The sequence below is a fragment of the Nyctereutes procyonoides genome, unplaced genomic scaffold (assembly GCF_905146905.1).
Source record: "Nyctereutes procyonoides isolate TBG_1078 unplaced genomic scaffold, NYPRO_anot_genome, whole genome shotgun sequence".
NCBI lineage: Eukaryota > Metazoa > Chordata > Mammalia > Carnivora > Canidae > Nyctereutes > Nyctereutes procyonoides.
Window position 1 is genome coordinate 55,486,749 of NW_026575020.1, and position 23,933 is coordinate 55,510,681.

At 49.2% G+C, this 23,933-nt stretch overlaps 1 protein-coding gene across 2 annotated transcripts in view; it reads left to right on the forward strand.

The window, feature by feature from the left end:
• SAP30BP (SAP30 binding protein) overlaps positions 1 to 23,933 on the forward strand; it is a 35,390-nt gene that overhangs the window by 9,632 nt on the left and 1,825 nt on the right. For both annotated transcript variants that reach the window (XM_055329281.1, XM_055329290.1), the window contains 7 exons: positions 12,968 to 13,010; positions 17,330 to 17,418; positions 19,905 to 19,996; positions 20,725 to 20,785; positions 21,260 to 21,311; positions 22,202 to 22,260; positions 23,663 to 23,747. In XM_055329281.1, the coding sequence (XP_055185256.1) occupies positions 12,968 to 13,010; positions 17,330 to 17,418; positions 19,905 to 19,996; positions 20,725 to 20,785; positions 21,260 to 21,311; positions 22,202 to 22,260; positions 23,663 to 23,747 (481 nt within the window). The remainder of the gene's footprint in view (positions 1 to 12,967; positions 13,011 to 17,329; positions 17,419 to 19,904; positions 19,997 to 20,724; positions 20,786 to 21,259; positions 21,312 to 22,201; positions 22,261 to 23,662; positions 23,748 to 23,933) is intronic.

The window sequence follows — 23,933 nt, forward strand, 5'->3', positions numbered from 1 at the left end:
ATTATGGATAATCAAAGTTGAGTATCCTTCTCTAACCTCACTTATTACCTGCTGACTTTGGAAAGTAAAAGTGTAGAATACAAAGACTGGGAATTGCCCTAGTTTTTATCAGTCTGATGTTTGGGGTTACCTCTGAGCACAAAGTTCCCCATTTGGGGGTTGGAGTAACAAATGGTAACTCCAGATCCACCTCTGGGGGGAGCCCTTCGTCCTGACCCATCACCCTGGGGAGCCAGGATCGAGCTCTGGGGTGCTGAGTTTGCCCCCAACTAGAGAAAAGGAGGTGGCTGAGCATTCCACGGGAAGCAGAATGCCTCAGCACTTGTGTTCCATCGCGTCTTTTTTCCTCTAACTTCCAATTTTTTGGTCTCACCTCCACAGTCAGTGGCCTGACTCAGATCTGATTACTCAACAGAAGGTGGCACTGCTGTCCTAGAAAAAAACAGACCGGAAGTGGCAGGCCTCTGCTCAGCTCTTTACTGTGTGGGGACAGGGGTGCCAGATGGCTTAAGTGTTTCCTCCATCTGTTTGCCCTTGGCGTATGGGTTTCCTTTTCCCACTCTCCTTTGTCCGTGTTCTGTGTCGGCTACGCTGGAACGTTTTCCCTTGTTTTTTTTCCCCTGCTCCCACAGTTCCTGTGGATGGAGGTATTTCCACTGGCTTACTGTCTCTGACCCACCCTTCCGTTGAAAACAAACACGGGCATTGATGACCTGGCATGGAAAAGCTGGAGCGGCCCACTGCCAGCTAACTGGGAGGGTTGGCTTCACTTTTTGGGGTGGGATTGCTGGCCTCCCTGAGGTGCTGCAGTCCCAGCTTTGACCCAGGGAAAGAATCCTCTTGGCCCAAAAAGCAAACATCTGTCAAAACAAAATAGCATCTCTGGGTCAAGGAGGTGGCATCGGGTGGGAGAAAGTACAGTTCCGGCATTTTTTTAAAGGTGTGTATAACCCTAATTACATAAATTATTTCTTTTTTTTAAGATTTTATTTTATTTAAAAAAAAAAAGATTTTATTTTATTTGAGAGAGAAAGAACATGAGTCAGGGTGGGGAGGCAAAGGGAGGGAGAAACAGACTCCCTGAAGAGCAGGGAGCCCAACGTGGGACTCCATCCCAGGACCCTGGGATCAGGGCCTGAGTCGAAAGTAGACTCCTCACCACCTGAGCCACCCAGGTGCCCCCCAAAAAAACATTTTTGAGACTCTTTGGCCCTGAAAATAGTGAGGAATTGTGGGGTCATTCCTTTGATCCAGGTTAGTGGACTTGGAGTCAGGAGACCTAGATTGAGCACTGGCTTGGCTCCCCTCCAGCTGTGGGACTACTGGCTCATGGCTACAGCTGCCTCGGTTCATCTGTAATGCCTCCTTTGCCAGGTGATGTGACGTGTGTAGACGTCCAGTCCGTGGTCTAAAATGCAGTTGTTGGCAGCCAGTTTTAACAAAACTGGGTCTGTTTGGATGCCTTCATCCTGTAGGTCAGAAGTTACCACATTTTCTCGGTTCATGGCACCCTTGGTGTCTCAGGAATTTTTCACAGAACTCTAATAGGCCAAAAGAAATACCTCACAATTAGCTGCAATCAACATTACTCTTCTCACAATTTGGTAGCCACTTGAAAAGGTAACACATGAATTTGTGTGGTATCTGATAGATGTTGAGTAATGCTGTTTTTCCCTTGAAATTAATTACTTTAGGGCAGTCCTGATGGCCTAGTGGTTTGGTGCCTCCTTCAGCCTGGGGTATGATCCTGGAGACCCGGGATCGAGTCCCACATCAGGCTCCCTGCATGGAACCTGCTTCTCCCTCTGCCTGTGTCTCTGCCTCTCTCTCTCTCTCTCTCTCTCTCTGTGTGTGTCTCATGAATAAATAAATAAAATCTTAAAAAAAAAAGTGAAAATGATAAGGGCTTTTTAAAAAATTAATTACTTTATTTATTTATTTTGAGAGGAAGAGAGTAGAAGGGGGTGGGGGCAGGAGGAGAAAGAGAGTCCCAAAGAGGCTCCACATCTAGTGCAGAGCTGCCCATCATGGGACTCGATCCCAGGACCCTGAGATCATGACCTGAGCTGAAATTAAGAGCCAGACTCTCAACTGACTGAGCCAGGCGCCCCTGCCTTGAAATTTTTACATTTTTTTAAATTTTTTTATTTATTTATGATAGAGAGAGAGAGAGGCAGAGACACAGGCAGAGGGAGAAGCAGGCTCCATGCACCGGGAGCCTGATGTGGGATTCGATCCCGGGTCTCCAGGATCGCGCCCTGGGCCAAAGGCAGGCGCTAAACCGCTGCGCCACCCAGGGATCCCTGCCTTGAAATTTTTAAATGTCATTTGTACCTTTGTGAGTTTGCTACAGTTCCTAACAGTTCCCAAACTGGCAGCTTAGGAACTGCGTTGGTCGATTGTCTCTGAGTTCCAGAACACTGGGACTTGGTAAGGTTCTCACCCTCCCCGGAGGCCTGGCTCAGCGTAGTGAGCAGTACAGTGACTGTACCTCACACACTTGAATTCCCTTAAGAAGGTCAAGTGTCTCAGTCACCATGTGTTATGAATTGGCTTGAAGTCTAGAGGAGGGATTTGCGATGGGTAGAGCTGACTCAGTAATCTCCTACTTCCTTTCCTGTCCTCTCCAGCCTCTCCCTGGACCCAGCATTATTATTGATCTTTTCAGGCTTCATTGATTTGGAGCCTGGAAACTGCCTATGGAGCTTGTTTCCGAGGAATTTGTTACTGACTACTGATTTTTAAGAAGAACTTTCAGGAGCCTACCAGCAATTGTACGTGGGCAGCACTTCCAGTTGAAATCCTTCATTCTCTTCATCGACCATTTAAGGAAAGAGACTCCAGAACGTGTTCTGGCTATAAATTGTAAAGGATACTTAAGAGGGATGGGCTCTGGGGCTCCTGGGTGGCACAGTTGGTTAAATGTATGACTCCTGGTTTCGGCTCAGGTTGTGATCGAGCCCCATATCGGACTCCGTGCCCAGTGCCGAGGCTGCTTGAGATTCTCTCTCTCTGCCCCTCTCTCCCATGTTCATTTTTTCTTCCTCTCTCTCTCTACCTCAAATAAATAAATTTTAAGGTGGGAAGGCAGGTTGTATGGTGTGGCATAGGAACCATGAGTCCCTTTCCAGCCTTCACGGTGGTTATTGTGTGCCTTTGCATTGTGAGCTTCCAGACAACCCATGCTTGTGGAATGTTCTGAGAATTGTTTTTCAGGATAGTACAGCAGAGGTTATCTGTAGACTTTTTCTTAGAAGTCTTTGACACCTGATGGGGTTATATGGTACGGTTTTTCTCTGATGGGGTTATATGGTACGGTTTTTCTGGTGTTTATCCTATCAAGGTTTGTTTTTGTTTTTATTTTATTGCCAAATTATTACAATAGCAGGAATTTAATATTTAGTTAAAATATTCCACAGTCCTGACAGTGCATTCATTTACATTCTTCTGTACTTTTATGTTTACCTATATAACAGCATACATAGTTTGCATCTAGTTTTGTTTCCAACTGAGTAATGAACATTTTCAGAACTAATAATGGGACACAAGTGAAAATTTAAAAGCTAAACACTTAAGAATCGAATGGGACTTTAGTTATATCTCAATGAAACTGCTCTAAGAAAAAAATTTTTTGTCATTATTTAAATACTATCAAAGGGGAATGATAAAAGGTTGAGATCCAGCTTTTATTTTAGGGGTGAGACCAGTCATTAGCACACTTTTCACATCAGTTCCCATAGCTCTTCTCAAATGAGCCAGCTAGAATAGAAACCAGAATTAGTACACTGTAGTAGCAAAAACTATTTTATGTTTAAAGTTGTTACTGAGTAAGATTGCATGTAAGCAATTTCTTTTTGATTAGACTCTGGTGGACAGAACACATACTGTACTCTTTATGTGGGTCAGAAGAAATAACTCGTTATTTATTTATTTATTTATTTATTTATTTATTTATTTATAGCTCGTTTTAAAACTTGAGTTCTCCTCACAGTCCTCATGATTGTTCACCCGTTAAGGGAGGAGGGCTTAGTAGCAGTCAGAATTTGGTAGCATTCCTTCTGTAAGCTCCCAGGAAGTCTCTAGACTCAGGGCCAGGGTGGCGGCACCCGCTGTTAATATGATTAAGTCTTCAGTACCAGCCATTATTCCACTCAGGTCAACTCAGACATTACTCGCTGGAGCACTGGGGACCCTTGAGCTCTTTCCCCTAATCATTATAGTTAAAAGGTAACACTTCTGGCTGTCCTCTCCTTAAGTTGAAAGCTTAACTTCTTTGTTCTGTGACCTACTATGGAGTCATTCCTGGAAAGATATTTTTCCTCATTAGTCGTTGATGCTGGCTTTCCCCAGTGGTTGAACCAAAGGCTTCATAGAAACCGTTATTATCTGCCACTTCATAGTCTAGAGGGAGGATATTGGGAAGCAGTGTTACTAGGCTTTGGGTCAGATAGACTCGGGTTGCAGCATTGCTACTTCTGGGCTAGAAGCCACTTCATTGGATTTTGCCTCGGTTTAGTCCTCTATGAAATAGGAATAATTTTGTCTGCCTAATGAGGTTACTGGGAGGTTGGATGGTATGGGTTAGCTTCTAGTGTGTTATTGTTCAGAGCGTGGGAGGGAGAATATGTTCTTGGTTTTGTCATTTTACCTTCCTCCATGTTCTGCCTCCTATACCTCATGATCCTTTGAGTGCTGATTAGGGAAAAGGAAAAAAAAAAAAAAAAACTTAGAGCATGACTCACCTAGGACCAGAGAAGGAAATGGCCCTTGACCATTGCTGGATTGGGAGCCATCCACTCTGAACTTCTTGTTGGAAGTTGTAACGTGGCCTTTGAACTGTTGAGAATGCCCAGGCCAACTTAACATTCAAGTTTCCTTGCTCTCACCACAGCGAACAGCCGGATGGCATTCTTCAGTCCTCATTCTTTAATAAGGCAAGGGGTGCCCTTGCAGAAATGGGCATGGAATTTCCATGCTGGGGAGAATCCATCCCACCCCAGGCTGGGATCTGTAGTTCTAAGTGGTGATCCGATCATTTTAAGTGGTGATCTGATCTGAGTAACAGACAAGACAGAGATTGGGAGAGGGGGAGGGTGTAGGCTGTAGCTCTTTTGTAGAGGGAAGTAGCTCTTTTGTTGTCCAGATTGAATTCCAAGCTAGGTCCTTTGTCTAGCCACCTTCCAAAGAAGGCCTGGCTACATCTTAAACTGAACACTGCTGGTAGAAATGTAATTGCTGGAAGTTGTGATCTCGTGCAGAGGAGAACAACCATTATTCTCCCTCTGACCCCCCCTCTTGGCTCCACTGACCTGCCAGCAGGGCCTTCTTGACTGCACTTGCACCAAGTCAACTGAAGCTCAGACTCCCAGAAGCCTCACCCTGTTCCTTTGTGGTTCTTCAGCCAGAAGGAGCCCCTGCATGCCCATTCGGCCTGCCTTCAGCAGTGCAAGCCCCAACATATTTCTCCCCTTCAGGCCCAGATGCCACAGATTACTAACCAAGGTGTGGCTGGGTGCCTCCTTCCCTAGTCAGGATTTATCTTTTTGAAACTCTGTGATGCAGAAAGCAAGCTGCCTGTCCTTGGGGATCCAGCACTTCCCATCCTCATTCTGTGTTCTAATCCTTGTCCCTTGAAATGATGCTGTGCTAAGATTTTGTTCATTTGCATTCCTAACTTTGGAGTTAGGTAAATGTTTTCTAAACCGTGCTTTAAAGGTACTGGCTTTGCTTCTGGACCTGTAAATTGTTAATTCTTCTTCCTGCCAGTATGTAGATGGCAGCCAGTTCACCTTTCCAGTCTCCTGGCTTTCTGGCATCCGTTACTTTTGTCCTACATGTTAATCTTAACACCTCAGTTTGGTGGCTGACCTCTCAGATGGGATAATGCTATTGTAATTTGGTGACCATGTTGAGTTGTGTCAGAAAGACTTCACTTTTCTGCCCTCAGACTCACAAAGCTATTTCCTATGTCTTTGTCTGGCTCCAGGCCCTTCCACCCTGCCCCAAATAGCAACTTGAAGTATAGAAACACTTTTTATTGGAAAACCTTTAAGAGAAAAATACAACCTGACCCACTACTGAAGGCTTAATTCAAATTCTTTTTTTGTTTTTTAAGATTTTTTTATTTATTCATTGAGAGAGGTCAGGGGGCAGAAAGAGAGGAAGAAGCAGACTCCCTGCTGAGCAGGGAGCCCAATATGGGGCTTGATCTCAGGACACCAGGATCATAACCTGAGCTGAAGACAGATGCTTAACCAACTGAGCCACCCAGGCACCCCTTAACTCAAATTTTTTATGTAAGATGATCTCTATACCCAAACACAGACACCCCAGGTATAAGAGGGAGGAATGGAATGGCCCTCTTCAAACATTTTGTACAACTTTCAAGAAGCTCAAAGTCTTCAGATGTCTTGAATCAAATATGAGATTATACTTGGAATAGTCAGATAACAAAGTCTCTCCTTTGGAATGGCTCCTGGCCAGAGCCTTGCATTTACGTTGAAGTCTGGTTGGTTCCATGTGACAGAGCATCAGCACCACGTTGAGCAATATTGGCTTTGTTGAGCTAAATTTTCCAGATAGGGAAAAGAAAGTCTTTTCCTCTTCAGTCTGCAAGGCCAGGTTGAGAGCTAGCTTAATTTGTCTTAGCGGATGCCTGTTTAACCCTTCCCTATAGAAACCTCTGCTTGGGATCCCTGGGTGGCGCAGCGGTTTAGCGCCTACCTTTGGCCCAGGGCGCGATCCTGGAGACCCGGGATCGAATCCCACGTCGGGCTCCCGGTGCATGGAGCCTGCTTCTCCCTCTGCCTGTGTCTCTGCCTCTCTCTCTCTATCTGTGTGACTGTCATAAATAAATAAATAAAAATTAAAAAAAAAATAAAAATATTTAAAAAAAAAAAAGAAACCTCTGCTTGGGGAACTGAGCCTTCCCGTCAGTAAGCTGGGAGTATAGGTGAGTCCTTTGGATCTAAAGTGGCCCCACCAACTTCCGCCCATTTTTCTGATAAGTTGACTGTTTCCATCCCCAGGCTGGCAGTGTGCCATGGCAGTGACCCAATCCTGGCCAACAGGATACAACTGAAGGAAATGCGCTGGTGACGGGCTTTCTCCAAGGCTCCCCTGTGTGTGTGTTAGGATAAAACAGGGCATAGACACTGGGCGTCTATGACACGGAGGGCTGTCCTGTGCAGCATGGGGATCAGTGACTTCTGCTGAGCCTTGGGGTTACTGATAGTCCTCACTATGCCTTATCCTTGCCCGTTAAACCACAGTAATTTTTTTCGGGAGCTTGGAGGTATTTTGACAGAAGTTCCAGAATTTCTGCTTCTTGGCAACCTGAAGTGGCTCAAACATTCATCTCATCTCGATGCCTTCAAGGGGCTTCCTAGGCATACTCATCATTTCGGAAACTGCAGTGCTGTCCGCCCACACTTCATGGTACTGTCTGAGAATCAGATGGTCTCCTTGAAGTGCTTAGCATAACACTTAAATTAATTCCCTGAGATTGAGTTGCCCGTTGTTTGGCCCACTGCCTGGTATACAATAAATGCTCAATAAATGATCTATGGATAAGTAAATGAATTAACTATATAATAATTATTTTTGTTTTGGGATTAGGAGTGACAAGCTAGATTTTTTTTTTTTTAAATTCAGTATTGATGCCCCCACCACCTTCTTCCTTCTGCCTGTCTCTCATCAGCTTTTTATCACCAAGTCTGGCCTCTTTCTTAGTCCATCTCTGCTGCCTCCCTGTCTGGCATTGAGTCGCACATTGACACTAACTGTGGACTTAAATAGGTCCAGAGTCTGGGGTGGGAACCGGGCTGAGGAATGGACCACTGGCCCATTAGAAAGGAGAGTGTCAAAAAAAAAAAAAAGAAAAGAAAAAAGAAAGGAGAGTGTCTCTACGTGTGTGTGTGTGTGTGTGTGTGTGTGTGTGTGTGTGTTTCATCAATGTTGAGCAATGTTTAAGCACCTGTTGTGGGCATGGCACTAACCTGCAGGTGCTGGGAACATAGTGTTAACTAAGATAGAGCCCAGAATAGAGCAAATGTCCTCATCAGCTGGGTGGGAGTGGGGCGGAAGAAGCCTTCCTGGAGCTGAGGACTGAGGCCTCAGTGAGGCTTATTACTTGCAGCAAGAATAGGGAGGATGTGTTCCAGGGAGCGGGCTTTCCCCAGGCCCTGGTGCGGCTCTGTGCTGGGAGGAGGAGGCTGACATGGCTGCAGGGAGTCCCCCAGGGCCTCGCGCCCCAGAGAGGAATCATTGCTAAGTGAGATTTCACCAGGACTTAATAACTACTTGGCCAGTCCCAGATCTGAGAGAATTGAAGGTTTGGAAGGCATTGTTTTACTAATCTGCGTCCCCGGCTGCCACCCTACTTTTAAGAAGCAAGATTACATCATTTATCAGAAAATGTACAGTCTGTAGCATTCTTCCCCAGCAGTGGGGAGAGGCTGCCCTCTGCCCTCTTCTCAGAGTGCTCTCTCTGAGCCTAAGCTCCCAAAGCTGGGCCGAAAAAGCCACGTTTAGGTTGGACAGAATCCAGCTGCTGGAGGCTGCATTGCTTTGTCTCCATTTGGACACTGGGCCCTTGAGCGTGCTTTGTGAGGCTGGCTCTGGGACGGATTGATGGAGTATTGTTGGCTGTAAATAAACCTCCATTCTCGCGACCAGGATCTGGTACTTCTCTGCTGAGCAAATCCTCCCAGCTCAAATGGCCGCTTATCCCACGTCATGGAGCCATATTGTGTCTGCTTCCTTCCTCTGATCAGAAGCAGTTTCTGAGTGGCTGGACTTTTTTGTGTTCTCTGCAGAGGGAACCACATTCCAGGTTCTACAGTCCCTGAGAACAGGGTGTCTGTAATGTCTGCTGCCTTCTTATGGGTCTCAGACACAGTTGATTAAGGAACCAAAGTTGGGCGGGTTCAGATCTCTGACTTCATGGCCATCCTCTGGGCTGCTGTGGCCACTTCGTGTCCTGGTGCCCCGGTTGGTGAGGCTTTAGGATCAGGAGGAGCCTCGGGAGGTTAGAGGAGTGCACAGTCGGCCAGGGAGACCTTGCCACGGAATTGGCGTCTTTGACCAGCTCAGCACTCATTTCCCGTGTTCTCACTTGGCTTCTTCAGGAGTTGTGTATTTTTATTTTTTCTTTATGTCTTCATTGGACTTGAACTAGACAGCTGAGGTGGTTTTACCTGGTCTTTTCTCCTAGGACCTGTTACATGAGATGCTTTGTTTTCACCTTCCCGGTGAACTGCCGGGGAGCCCCTCAGCCTGCCACACCTGAAGGCCATGCACTATGCACTGTCACCTCCAGGTCTGTGCAGGTTTCTGGACATGCCTCCTGGTTGGGTTCCATGCCTCCTGGCTGGGTTCAGGACTTTGACCAACTGAGAATATCCACCTGGAGGCCAGGGGGATGGATTCCTACAAGTCAAGACAAGGACCCCTTGGGTCCTGTGGTTTCCAAAACACCACCTCGGGGGAAGAAAAGGAACAGTGGCTTCTTGTTGCTTTTTACTTGTATCCTCCTAACTGTTCCTTTCAGCCTCCTTAAAGGGATAGAGAGAATCTATGGCCGGTTTGTATAACCGTTGTCCTGAACCACTGGCAGTTTAATAATGTGAATCTTTCATCTCTCTCCTTAGGTCTGTCATATGAAATACTTCATCAGATGTTTTTCATGGGTGGTTTCCAAAATAACTACCATGGGTGCTTGGTTCATTTTGTACTGAATTCCTGGTATCTGAGAGGCATGACTGGGAGAAGGGTGTCTCTCTAGGTCTTTGTATTGAGTGTGGACCACCCCTGTCCCCAGGCCTGTCTTCCCAACTGAGGCTGCTTTCATTGGATGAAATTTACCTCAAGGGACAGTTGAGGGTAAATGGTCCCAAAAAGCATCTTTGGGGTATTTGACAGACATCCTCTCTGATCTCAGCAGACCTACTAAACTCTCCTTCATTGCTGACCTTTCTTCAGCATCGTTTGCAGTCCTGGGCTCATTCCCCTTTGAAGAACACTGATGTATGGCACCAGGCCCTTCACTGTAGGGCATAACTGAGCATACTTGTAATGCTCAGGGCAAGAGGTGGGATTAAACTGCTTTTGGATTCAAAAGAACGTCGGTTGTTGGCTTCTTTGGGGGCATCTTGGCCAGGAGTTCCACAGGCTCACACCCCAGCTTATTCATGTCGGAGGACAGAAGAATTACATTCTTTTTTTTTTTTTTTTTTTTTTTAAGAATTACATTCTAAAATCTAACAAGGTGTGGCCACCAGGAGGCACAGATTCCCATTGTTTCATTGTCCATGCCTAGGAGTCCCGTAGGTGGCTCTGACAGGGAGGAGGAGGATCTGAACAACCACAGATTCCAAAGTCTTTCCAGGAGACCTTTGTGAAAACCTCTGTGGTTTCCAGTCCTTCCAGTTCATTGTGGCTCATTTATATATTCAGTTTTTAGGATTCTCTTAAGGCAAAAGAATCTTCTTGTACTTCGAGTTTGGTCCATGGTTCATAGGTTGGTGCTTTGCATGGAGGGTTCACGGAGCTGAATTCCTCTGCAGGGATAGGGAGTGGGGGTTGTTTCTGGGGATGTTGGGTTTGGGGTTGAGTAAGAGTCCATAGCTCCATAGGGCTCTGAGTACACCCTGGACACGCCCCACCCATGTATGTGCATGTGCGCATGCCTGTGCATGGTAAGAATTAAAAAAAAAAGCAGAGCAGTTGGCAAATTGAAACCAACTATCAACTTTATCACTTTTTGTGTTTGTGTAGAAAGATTATTTTGAAAGAATGAGGAACCAAGCCAAAAAAGGAAAGACTGAAAGAAGAGAGAACACCTTCCTGTTGGTGGTTTTGCCCCAACATTGCCTTTCTCCCTGAGATGTGACTAAACATCCTCAGCTGAGCCAGGCGAGGACCTTGTGAAATGTGGGAATCCCCACCCCGCCTCACTGGGGGCACAGGCTGCTTGGAGGCCCCCGGGATAGCTCAAAGCCTTTCTTTCACCCTTCCCAAGGGACCCTCAGGAGAACAAGTATTTTCCCTTGAGAAGAGACAGGTTTGGTAACTGTGTTTCCTTGTCCCTCTGGGGTAGGCCGGGTAGGATTCCCACTTGGCCATCTTGCCTCCTTCCTCGGGCCAGCTGAGTGGCTGGTGCCCTGCCGTGCTTTGGGAAGGAGCCCCTAGGGGGCCTTTGAATGGTTAAGGTCAGTCCTCAGAATACCAGCCAACTGGTCTGGAAGGAGAGGGGAGGTAGGATGTACCCACAATCTTGTGCTGATGTTTTCTTACAATTAGCACCCAGAAAGCTGTCCCCTAGAGGGAATATTTAAGGACCTCTTACAGTCTTCACGTTTTGTTGCTGCCACACTCTTTTTAACACTGGTTCCTTTGGAGTCACTGCTACAAAGGGATTGTTGTGGGGCCCCTGGAGACGGGCACTCTCTGTAGACCAGCTGATTGATGATCAACCTGAATTTGGCACAGCATTCCTCCAGGCATGGCTCCCAACCCTCTGTTCCCTAGCGCAGGCCTGCCTCCCCTCTGCCCACCTGACTGGCAGGGGGCGGAGTGAGGACTGGAGGAGACAGGTTGCTAAGCAGCTGGGCCTGGAGGATAGGCCCATCCAGGTCGAATGAATAGCTGCAGTGTTCAGAAGAGTGAGGGGTTTGGGCCTGTCCCGAAGTTGGGAGGGACTTTTTGGGGAAGCAGGCTAAGAACTACTACTCTGCTCTTGGCATGGAGCCATCGCACAGGAGGGCTTTTGGTGGCTGCCTGGCACCTTCCTTTCTGAAGTGTTAACTCGAGGTAACATCTCTTCATGTAAGTGGAGTACACAGAGGTCTGCAGCTGTATCCATGTGCCCATTTTACTTTGTTCCAGAATTGTTACTGTCTTGTCTCCTCCCCCACCAACCAAGGAGAAAGAAATAAGATCCAGCAGCTTGTTGTGAGCACAGCTTCTGCCACTTTGCTCATTAGCATGTCGTGGCACTTGAGACCTCCTGATCTGACTGTGTGTGAGGGGCCGGATGTCCCCCCCGCCAGATGGGGAAGACAGGTGTGTTGTTGCTCTTGGACATTTGGGACGATTGAAGCAAGGGAAGGCCTCCCCACTGCCTGGGCTTGCGACGGGGCCTGGGACTGGAGCCTTCTCCGGGTGGATTTGGTTAGGTGAAGCACTTACTCTGAGCTTTGAAATACAGAGCAAATCCAGAAAAACGTCTGATAAGAAACCTTTGCTTTTAAAAGTTTCTGCACCCGGCCATCGCTGAAGGACCTGTAGAAGTGGGTGTCGCAGGGCGGAAGTTTGCGTTAAGGATCAAAGAAAGCTTTTTCTTTGGAGAGATATAAAGCCAATGTAAAGCGCCAAGAGGTGAGCCAGGAGAGAAGCTGCCCTGTGCCAGGGCCGTCCTGGGGCCTGGTTCAGTCCCTTATTAACGGCCCAGTACCTGCCTGCTCCAGGGTTCCAGGAGCTAGCCCCTTATATAAAGTCTCCCTTTTTTGCTTAAACTGAAAGTAAGAAAAATCTCTTGGGAGCAGATAGTCTTTTGTGCTTTAGTCTTGCGAGTCTTATGTTACAAAGTTGCCACATTTTGCTTCCTCAGTACTGGGTAGGGGTGGCTGACCAGGCCCCATGGAGACAGCGGGCAGGGTCCAGGTGTACAGGTGACAGATGGCTGGCCTTTGCTCTCCTTGGCATCGGTAGGTACTGGTCCTTGCTGGGGGCTGTGGAGGAGGGATTGAAGCGGGCATCTGGACCATCTTGGCTGCTGTGATGAGGAAGGGGGCGTAGGAGGTTCAGGGGCCCCAGAAGGCCCCCAGAGCACCAGCTCACTCTTAGGTTCCTTGTGTTGCCTGCACCTTTTCTCCTCCCTTAAAATCCTGAGTGGTTTCAGTGAAGAGTGGAACTGCGGGTTACGAGTCCCAGGCTTACCTCTTTGTATTTGTCTCTCGTTTTACAGGATAATCCCGAAGTAGAAAAGCGAGATCCTCAGGAATTAGTCGGTAAGTACCCCAGGGGGAGCCTCAGGGGCAGATCTCTGAGCCTTGCCCAGAGCGAACTGGCTTCCAGCCATGCCCAGGCCTGCCACTGCCTGGGGCTTCTCTCTGCTTCAGCCAAGGCCACTGTTCTGCTGAGAGCCTTCTCTTCATGTGCTCTCTCAGGGCCTTTGGCATTTCCTAAGATGTCTGAGTAAGACACCCAGGGAACAATTCTTCTTTGAAAATCAGATTCATGGTGCATTTCATTGGGCTCTGGTCAGTTGCCAATGTTGTCAAGATGGATTGAGGGCCCCCTCCAGCTGGGAGCTCGTTCCCCTTGTGCCCTAGGCCTGTCCTCTGTCCTTGTACGCCCCTGCCCTGTTTTGCTGGCATATTCCTATGCTCAAGGAGCAAACATGTGGCCTCTGCTGGCACTTCACTTTGTCGCCAAGAGGGAACATGCCTCGTACATAGCCCCAGAGTCTAGGGCCTTTTGTGACTTGGGAGGGCAGGACAGTTATGTTTGAAAAAATGGCACACATGTCATACCAGTCCTGTGCTAACCCCAGCCTCCTCATCCTTTTTAGAAAGTCCCTCAACTCTTGGTTTGGTCATGGACTTTGTAACAGCTCTGCCAACACCTGTCCCAACCTCACGGAGAGGATGACCCTCCCTCCCTGCAGTGACTGAGCAGGGGTCCTGCTTATCTGGGCTTTGCTTCAAAGGTAGACGACAAAACCTACACCTGTGCTTCCAGATGGAGGCTTTGTGGCTTGCAGCCCCTTGGACCTGTCCTGTTTTCAGACAGGATCCTTTCATGGGATGTGGGAGGTGGGGAACCATTCTGGTTTCCCTAACTAAAAGAATAGAAAATTGTTCCATTACATTTGTTTTCCGAGGAAGGCTTGGGTAGGAACAAACCACAATGAATAGCCCAGACCCTCAGCAGGATTCTGCCTTTATCCCCAAGTGTGAATTTTTCAAATCCTATAAAAATCAGAATTTTCCTAGACCTTAGCATTCACTCCTTAGAAAAATGGCACTCAGAGGATGCACTGGTCTGCTTTGCAGAGGAAGCAGAGCAAAGCCTCCTGCAAGCAGGACAGACTGATTCCTCCCTTGGCCTCAGGCAAGCAGCATTTGACTTACTTCACTATAGTTTTGCCTTTTTTAGAATTTCATAAAAATCAGGATTTCTCAGCCATGGCACCCTTGACATTTTTAGCTGGATAATTCCTTGTAGCAGGCCTGGCCTGTGTTTGACACGAAATTTTAGCATCCTCTGTCTCAGGATGCTTCTAGCTCTCCCCTCCCTCTACCAGATGTAACAGGGGAAAAATGTTTCTAGACATTGCCAAACGTCCCCTCGGGGCCCCAGGGAGCATAATTGCCCCCCCCCTTCCCGTTGAGAACCGTGGATAGAATTGAAATTATCACCTTATTTTTTTGTCTGGCTTCTTTCACATACCATATATTTTTGAGATCCTTCCATGTTATTGGGCATATCCATAGTTTCATTTTATTGCTCAGTATATTCTTTCACTAGGATTACCCCCATCCATAATTTCTGTCTCCATTCACCACAGTAGGTCTTAAAGCCTCATACTCTTGTATCCTCCTACGTATTTCTCACTGATGAGGTAATAATTGATTGAGCTCTGTCTGAACTCAGCTCCTTTTGTTAATCACTCTGGAGATAGGACTCTTGGATTGCTCCCCAGATATGGGCAGGATTTTCATATGTGTAGACAGCCGCAGGTTTAATGGAGCAGATGAAAGCAGAGAAACCGACTCATGGGTCTCTCCAGCACTGTGGCCACTTGACAGAGCTGAATGCACATGCCCTGCAGATGCCCCACTGATGCCCCGTGGTCATGCCTGGAACAGTGGCCTGGGTGGCAAGCCAGTTGGATTCTCCGTGGGTCTCGTGAACCAGAAAGCACGCCACTGCCTCCTGCTCCCAGCCCCACAGTACCCACTGCGCGATCCCCCCCGCCCCGGGCACTCCTTACTCCCCACCATTACGTAACCCCAGCTGACTAGCTGCTCGGCTCAGATTCATACCTGGCAGCTATGGATACCATGACTGTTTCCTGGCTTGGGTGTGCACAGAGGATGAATCACCAAGATAGACTTCTCAGATCCTGAGTACAGCTGCCCTTCTAGAATGCCCCCAGCACACCCAAGAGCAGTTACAGTAACTGGAGCTGCGCCAAGTACCTGGACACATTTCTCCACGAATTTCCTAGGAAAACAGTTTGAGGCTTTGTGGCTGCTCAAATAACCATTTATGTGGGTTTAGTGTCTTCTGCTTCAAATCATGCTGGGACTTAGGAAAGAGAATCACTGAAATATTGCTCCAGGAAGCTATGGGAAAATTTTTACCTAATTTTCTGACTGGCCCTTCACTTGCCAGTTACTTTGTAGGAATTCTTTTGTTCCTAACCCGGGAGCTCTAAAGGGGCTCTCCCTTGCTGTCATGCTGTATACCACTGGAGCTTTAGTGTGGTTGGGTTGCTGAGCAACGGCATCACACCCTGTTTTTCTAAAAGGCTTTCCTGGCAAATGCCAAAGGGCATTCTTTGTCTCTCTGTCATGTACACATCTACTCTCCACCCCAAGGGAGAGCTTCACCCTCCATGTGCCCAGAACCTACCCAGGCTCTCCTTGCTTTTGCCCTCCAGAAATAACAAGGACCAGCTCGCCCTGGCCAGTTCCACTCTCAGCTGGCCTCTGCAGCCTGCTTGGACCTCAGGCTGAGAACCCCAGTCTCTCCCAGGGCTGAGAAGACTGGAGAAGTCAAGATGAGACTTGAACTCCAGCCAGATGTGGGTGCCATCATTGCTTCAGGAGTCAGGAGATGGAAGGGACCAGGCAAAGAGGAGCATGGGGTCCCCTGGGGGAAACTGCTTCTGAGCTGCACTGGTCCAGGACAGGATCCTCACCTCCACCAAAAGTGGCAGGTCTAGTGCTCTGCAGTTGTGGCATAGCCAGTGAGAACCCACTGCCAACCGTGGGAGTTGGCACAGGCAGCGTGTGGAGACTCTGCCCCCACCTTGGGCTTTGTAGTGTACGCAGGTGTGTTTTGCAGCAACAGAGATTGGCAAAGCCCCTGGAGCCATATCCTCAGCCCTGAGTTCTTTATCATCGTAGTGAGACTCCGAGTAGAGATCAAAGTACCTTATCTGCTAAGAAAATATTAACCCAGCACAAGGAGAGAAGAAGGCAAGGCTGTGCTAGGTTCTCACCAGACAGTCCAGGTAGCCTCTCAGGGCTAAGAAATAGTGGCCTAGAGCCTGGCACACAGTGGCTACCCAGTAAGTACTTGCTGGGTGTTACTGGTGCTGTTTTGTTCATTCTTTCTCTTCATCCTGCCCCACCCCTCTCCGCCTGCTGTTTGCTCACTGTATGGTCCTTTTCATGAGAGAATGTTTTAAAGAGCACGGACAGAACCTTTTAACAAACGATGCATTGTCTGAGTGATCCAGAGCATACTCTACAGGCCCAGGGTGGCCAGAGGCTACAGCAAAAAGAACAGAGAATGCAACATCTTGGGTGGGCAGTGGCAGATCTCCGAGGGGATTACCCCTTGGGAGTTGTGATTCTTCACTCCAGAATCAGACCTTTTGTTTCCAAGAATGAGGTGGACCAAAAGGACGGTTGATTGGTTTATTTTTGAAAGACAATAGCTAATAACACAGGTAATTTTTTTAAATACCATTTATGCACAAAGCAGTTTTTAATGTTTTGAATCCCAGAGCCTAGGGGGAACCCTGAACTCTGTCTCCTCTTATCTTGGGTAGGATGAGAAGGATGACAGCAGAGTCCTGGGAGGGTGTCATAGGAATGTAGCCGGCGGGGAGGCGGGGAGGGTTGAGGGGTGGGCTAGAGGGCTAGAGCTGGTTCACATTGTGAGCTGGTGGTGCTCTTCTTTTCCTGGGCCTGGGTCCAGCAACAAGAGCATTGGTACCCTAGAAACTGACACATGCTGCAGATCATAGCTCTTTCCCTGCCACCACCCCCCCTCCAACAGGTTGTTAAACATTTACCAGCATACCTCGAACAGACCCTTTCCTGAAAAGTTTGCTGCTGGGATGCAGGAAACCACATTCTTGACACTTGTCCCCTCTGCCTGAACAACTCTTCCACCTACTTGGCACACGCTGGCTCCTTCTGGTCATTTGACCTCAACTCCGATGACAGAGAAGCCACTCTGAGCATCGTTTTACTGTTTCATAGCCTTTCCCTCTCCCTGAAAAGATCTGATGTGCCTTTTTTAAACTATCCATGTTTAGCCCCTGCCACCCAACATACATCAACAGAGTTCTTCTGTTCTCTCACAGCCTCCTTTTCTGAAAGAGTCCGGAACATGTCACCTGATGAAATCAAGATCCCACCCGAACCCCCTGGCAGGTGTTCGAACCACTTACAAGTAAGTGTAGAGCTTGGCCACCACAGCCCATCCTGTGTGGGGGAGAAGGCCTGGTCAGGTGTCCGATTTAGTGTGACTTTAAGCCTTCTGTCAAAGAAACAGGCCGGTGGGCAGGAGCTCACATGTCCGGCTTACCTGTCAGGAGGTTGCTCTGAGCCACTGCCAGCCTCTGCCACATTACCTGGTGTGCTGTTCTAACAGGACCCCTAGCTCATCCTCAGTGGGGTCCTGAGCCTAGGCAGAGAAAATACCATGATTTTCTGCAGTGAGCCAGTGGGGAACTCCTCTAAGAAAGAGGGACCATTAGAATGGAAAAGAGATTATAGAAATGTAAATACACAAGTGTTAATGTACCTGAGATTCTTGTCCTCCTCTCCTGACAAAACTGCATAGACTTAGCCTGAGGTTTTGAAATCCCAAGGATTTGGAGCATTTAATGCAGTTACTCCCTTGGGAACAGGGCCTCAGGGGGCAGCTGGGGCTTGCAACTCCTCTTTTTTTTTTTTAGATTTATTTATTTGTTTATTCATTCATGAGAGACAGAGAGAGAGGCAGAGACATAGGCAGAGGGAGAAGCAGGCTCCCTCTGGGGAGCCCAATACAGAGCTCCATCCCAGGACCCCTGGATCATGACGTGAACCAGAGGCAGATGCTCAACCACTGAGCCATCCAGGCGTCCTGGCTCCTCTTCAGCAGCTCTGATTGTTTCTCCTTAGCCTTCTGCAGGTTCCCCTATGGGTAGAACCTTGTGACAGACACTGGGGCTGACACCCAAGGTTGCCCACTACCCGGTCCACCAACTCTGCCTTTGATCCCATAGGTTCTGCTGGCACCTCTGGCCACACCACAGCCCCAGGGAATCATCCTAACGGATGGATGACTAAGGGAACCTGAGGCAGCGGAATGCATCTGGCTGGGCAGAACTGGGGCACAGTGCAGGTCCTCTTCCTTTCCCAAAAGTCTCCTCCCTTGGCAGAGCTGTCCACCCGGCAGCGTAGCACCTCACTTCCCTGCCAGGCAACAAGCCACAGCCTGTAAGGAGTCCAGCAATCTGCCAGAGATACCCAGCTTGCTCAGCCTTTCAGTTCAGTGTCTTTCTCATTTTTAGATCCTCCTAATGGTAGAAACCATGACATTAAGTGAACACTTTAGTTGACCTGAAATGGGAAAGCCCATCTGATGGCCCAGGGAACCCAGCAAAGTAATCCGTAAGATACAGGTCGGCCTCGTTTCACCAAGCCTTCTGTGTGAGGCTTCCTTGCTTTGCCCTTGAAGAGAGAACGTTGAAGGTTGTCACTCTTGGTCGCCTCTCCCCTGGTAAATGTATTATAGACCTCTCTCTGCACTTCAGTGCTTCCTCTGGTCAGTCTCTGCAGAAAGATTCGGCCTTCTGACAAAGGGAGTGGATCACCTCTCCTGATGTTCCTCAAAGGGCGTTACACAGGATTTCCAGCCCTGCCTACCTCCTCTTGCAGGTGAAGAGTGACCCAAGTGTTTTCCTTCTGGAGAGTTTGTGCATTTAGCCGCCACTAGTGGGGGAGGCTGCAGAGAGAACCTTGCTCTGGGCCAGCCCCAGCCTTGCTGGGTAAGACTGCTCCTCCTCAGAAGCGGCTCTGCCCCGAGACTCAGGTTTCTGCAGCCTCTTTCTGTGCTGGGTGGTATGGATGCCATCTTCTGCCAGTTTCATCTCTGTGGGACTGGCCGGGCTCCTGCCAGGTGATTCTCCTCTTGCCCATCAAAAGCCAGACCAGGGGATCCCTGGGTGGCTCAGCGGTTTGGCGCCTGCCTTTGACCCAGGGCGCAATCCTGGGGTCCCAGTATCAAGTCGTGCGTCTGGCTCCTGGCATGGAGCCTGAAGTCTTTAAAAGAAAAAAAAACCAGAGCAGGGATCTGGGGTTGGGGTGGGGGGAGGTTTAATAAGATGGGCTCTTGACCCCCCACAGTGCCTCTTAATAAAGTCATGGGGATTGGCCATCTATGAGCCTCCCTACAAAGGACCCTGTAGGAAGTTTGTGAGGCCAAATCCAAAAAATTCTACTTCCTTTCTCTGAAAAGACCTACCCTTCCCAGGTCTCCCACTGAGGACCTAACCCCATGTTAAACTTAAACCAGTATTGAGCCCCTCCATTCCCCCTCAAAGCTTTGCCTAAATCCTCTTTGGATGATTCAGGAGCCAATTGAGGGGGAGTTTCATCCATGGTCTTCCCCATGGTTTCTCTGCCTTGACATTTTACTGCCCCCGCTGCCAGCCATCCAGAGGGAGTCAGGAGAAAGCAAAATGAAAAACAGATTGGTCTCCATTTATCTTATTTCTGCTTGGCGCTGGTCAGAGGCTGGGTGGAGAAAGACAGCATGGCTGGAGTAGGGCTTCACATGGCTCTGTGGGTCTCCTGTGCCCAGGCATCCACCCAGCATATGTGCCCACAGTCTGGGATTGCCAGTGGGTAGGGTGGTGTCATAGGTGCCCTTCCGTTTCTCTTCTGCAGGACAAGATCCAGAAGCTTTATGAACGGAAGATAAAGGAAGGAATGGATATGAACTATATTATTCAAAGAAAGAAAGAATTTCGGAACCCCAGGTGAGTTTCCCATGAGTCTGCAGGGTCCGTTGAGTCATCAGTATTGGACTAGGGACTAGAATACCCCCCATGGAGGTGGCAGGGAGAGGCCCAGCTACAATGTAACCTGTGCCCAAAGGGGCCATCACCCCAACTACAGTGACACAGAAACCAGGATGAAGAGTGGAGGCCGTGAGGCCAGAGCTAGGATGGAAGAGGCCTGGCTGGGGTCTCCTCCTCACTCTGCCCCTCCCAAGGCCTCCATCTCATCTCTAAAGTGAGGGAATTGGACTAGGCAGTCCCTGAGGGTTCCTCTTTCCCCTCCAAACTGTCACTGATTCTGCGTGCAGGTGACAAGTTTTAGGAACAGTGCTGTGTCTGGGTCTTCCTCCAGGGTCTGAGCAAGTGCCACACCTGTAAACAGTTTGGTCTGGTGGCATCAGGGCCTCGACCCAGCCACGCAGCCAAATGTGGGTCATATGTCAGATGTCTGGATAAGACCAAAAAACACCATTCCAGTCCTGGCTCCTGGCTAACGATCCCTCTTGCTGGAAGTGGCAAGGACCTGGAATGACTTAATGCCAGTGGACATTTCTCCTTTTATTAGGAAGCTTACTTGCAACAGTTTAGCTGGGTTTAAATGGTTTTTCTGAGTCTAGGAACTAGACGGTTCTGATCTCTCTCAGTCTGCTGCCACACAAGGCATGGGACTAGAGCCTGCACAGTGCCTTCTGGTATTGTTCTTTCAGCATCTACGAGAAGCTGATCCAGTTCTGTGCAATTGATGAGCTGGGCACCAACTACCCAAAGGTATGTCCTGCATGCAGAGGCTGAGGGCTGAGGGAGGATGCCCAGGGCCCTGTGTTCATTCTGCTGGATTCAGCCTGGAGCCACTGAAAGGCCCATGTAACAGTAGCACTGGCTGAAGAGCACAGCCCCCAGCTCTCTCATTTGAGTCCTTAATGCTCTGAAATAGTCCAGGAGAGAGATCGCAGCGACAGACCTGGCCCCAGGCCCCTGATTGGTTAGGACATGAGTGTGCACTCACTGTGCTCCTAAAGCACAGCCCACAGAGAGGTATCACTTCCTCTGTGACTCCCAAGAGCAAATCAGCCACCCCCTTCGCTGGAGACCAGGGATAATAGCTGAGCCCTCATGCCCTTAAGGCAAGAGCCTCTAAGCCAGGAAAATCCATGGGAAGACTTGGGGAGAAGGGATGTGGGTTTCTAAGCTGTTTGTCATTCAACGACCCTGGCTGACTACAACATTAACTTACTTTTCCAGGATATGTTTGACCCCCACGGTTGGTCTGAGGACTCCTACTATGAGGCCTTAGGTAGGTGGCCCTTATCTGTCTCTCCTCCTGTCTGCTGTCAGCCAACAGGTATATCAGGGTCTCCTCTGTGTCAGGGCATTTCCAAGGGAGTGGGTATACGGTCTTGAATGAGATAGACCCACTGCGACTTAGGAGGCTTATGACCTGGCACAGAAGGCAGAGAAGGAATAGTCCTAGTAGTGAGGAATGTTGCGGTGGGGGGTGCAGGCTGGGCCAGCTAACCTGTGGAAGGAGGGGGACAGTCTTGCTGAGGAAGTCACGTTTGAGCTGAGGTTTGAAGGCGCCCAGAGGCCAGCCAGGCAAATGCAAAGAGTGTCCCAGGCAAGGGGACTGTGTATTCTGAAGCCAGCGAGAAAGCATTTTCTCAGGGATCCCCGTAGGGAGAACTGGGAGGAATTTCAAGAGTCCAAGCTCTCCGATGGCAGACCTTAACCCAGCAGCCCACAGACCAGATCTGGTCTGCGGGTATGTTTTGTTTGGCCCACACACATTTTATCTTGCTCTAACTTGAATCAGTCGCCAACATTTTACCCCAAATCTGTAATCTCGGCTTCTCTTGGTCACTGGGCAGGTCATCCACACAGGGCCTGCATCCCCACATGGTGACAGTCAGCCAGTGCTCGGGAGCAACTGGCCCCTCCAGACAAGGCCCCAGCGCCTGGGCCTTTCTGTGTGAGGCCTCTGCTCTCTGTTGGCCAGGGGCGGGCACTTCCGTTTGTCCATCACAAAAGGACAGTGAGCCCAGTGGCCCAGAGGCTAGCGCACACACTGAGCAAAAGCCCAGGGGAGGCAGCAAGTGCTGGTGTGGGGTCCCTCGTCCCTCGGCCTCAGGTGGCCTTTCACGTGGGAGCTGTTCCGGGACTGCTTTTAACATCTCCTGTCTTTGTTAGCTAAAGCCCAGAAGATTGAAATGGACAAATTGGAAAAGGCCAAAAAGGAACGAACCAAAGTAAGTGATGGACTGATGTCCTAGGCAGGTATGTGGAGTGTCATTCCTCGGCCCCCCACTTTCAGCTTGAAGGTGCCTCTCAGTTGCTTCCATTTGGTTTCCTGGGGTCTTGTGGTTTGCTGCACTACCCCCTCCCTCTGCTGCCTGCTACAGCTGCGGAGCCCTGCTGGCTCTGGGCATGGTCATCAGTGTCCTCCCTGGCCTGATAGAGTAGCGGGTCTCCCTGAGATCTGATCTGCACAGTCTGCCTCCATGCTTCCTTGTAGGTCCCATGTCTGGTGGCCAGCTGACCCCTTATTTTAGGGCTCTGAATATCACTTCTTCTCAAGCAGCGTGATTTACTTTTTTTAAAAAAGCTCTGCATTTTATTTTTTTAAAGATTTTATTTAATCATGAGAGACACAGAGAGGGGGTGGGGGCACAGGGAGAGGGAGAAGCAGGCTCCATGCAGGGAGCCTGATGTAGGACTCAGTCCTGGGTCTCCAGGATCATGCCCTGGGCTGAAGGCGGCACTAAACCGCTGAGGCACTTGGGCTACCCAGCAGCGTGGTTTAGATCTTTGGAGAACAGAAATTTGACGATGAGACTAAACATCCTCAGGGTGCTATGCCCTTTACGACCAGTCTCTGAGAGAAAGGGGCCTTGGCACCAGCTCTGCCCACCTTGGCTTTGCTCTGACCCTCCTGCAGCAGCTTAGCCTTCAGGATGCCTCCAACCCCCAGCAGAGGGGCAGCCACCCACCAGGAGCTGGTGCTGGGGTGGTCAGGTTTTCTCGTTCTTAGTGCTTGATGGAGTGTCCCTTCTGTCTCTTTCCTTCCCCATTCCAAACCCCAGGCTTAGTGTGGGACATGTCTGCAGCACCTGGGAACCAGAGCTGTGCTTCTCCCATACGGGTGGATACACCTCCACCCAAAATGTGAGGCAGGGCAGCAAGCTGGTTTGCCCTGCACATGCAGAAATGTGGTGATGCTGGGAGCAGTCCAATGTCTAGAAGGCTGTCCTCAAAGTAGTAAAATTCAATTCTCTCTCCCTCTTCCTCTGCCTCTCCCCCCAAAAAAATAATAAAAAAATCAAAGGGGCCCCTGGGTGGTCCCATGGGTTAAGCATCCAACTCTTGATTTTGGCTCAGGTTCTGATTTCAGGGTCATGAGACTGAGCCCCACCTTGGGCTCTGCACTGGGTGTGGAGCCTGCTTGAGTTCTCTCTCCCTCTGCCCCCCTCTCGGAACACAAAAAAAATGTAATAAAAGTCTCCTCCAAGCACCTCTTGGACTCCTCTCCCTCTCTTAGCACAGCAGGGCTGCTTCTCACTGCCTCCTCTGTACAGCACAAACTCAGCCCCGCTGGCCGAGGATGTGGATAAACTGCTTGGCACAGCCCTCTTCTCTTCCCTTTCTCTCCAGATCGAGTTTGTGACAGGCACCAAGAAAGGTACCACAACCAACGCCACAGCCACCACCACCACCACAGCCAGCACAGCAGTTGCAGGTAGAGGGAGGCTGGTCTGCTTCTAGCCACACCACAGATGAAGCCGGGGTTTCCCTGCCTTGTTTGGGGGAGCAGAGCCCATGGAGATCTGGGCGTAGGCTCCACCTTGCTATGTTCTTTTCTGACCCCAGAGTTTGCAAGGCATCATGGGAACTTGGGGTGGGGTCCCCACTTCACTGGCTACCC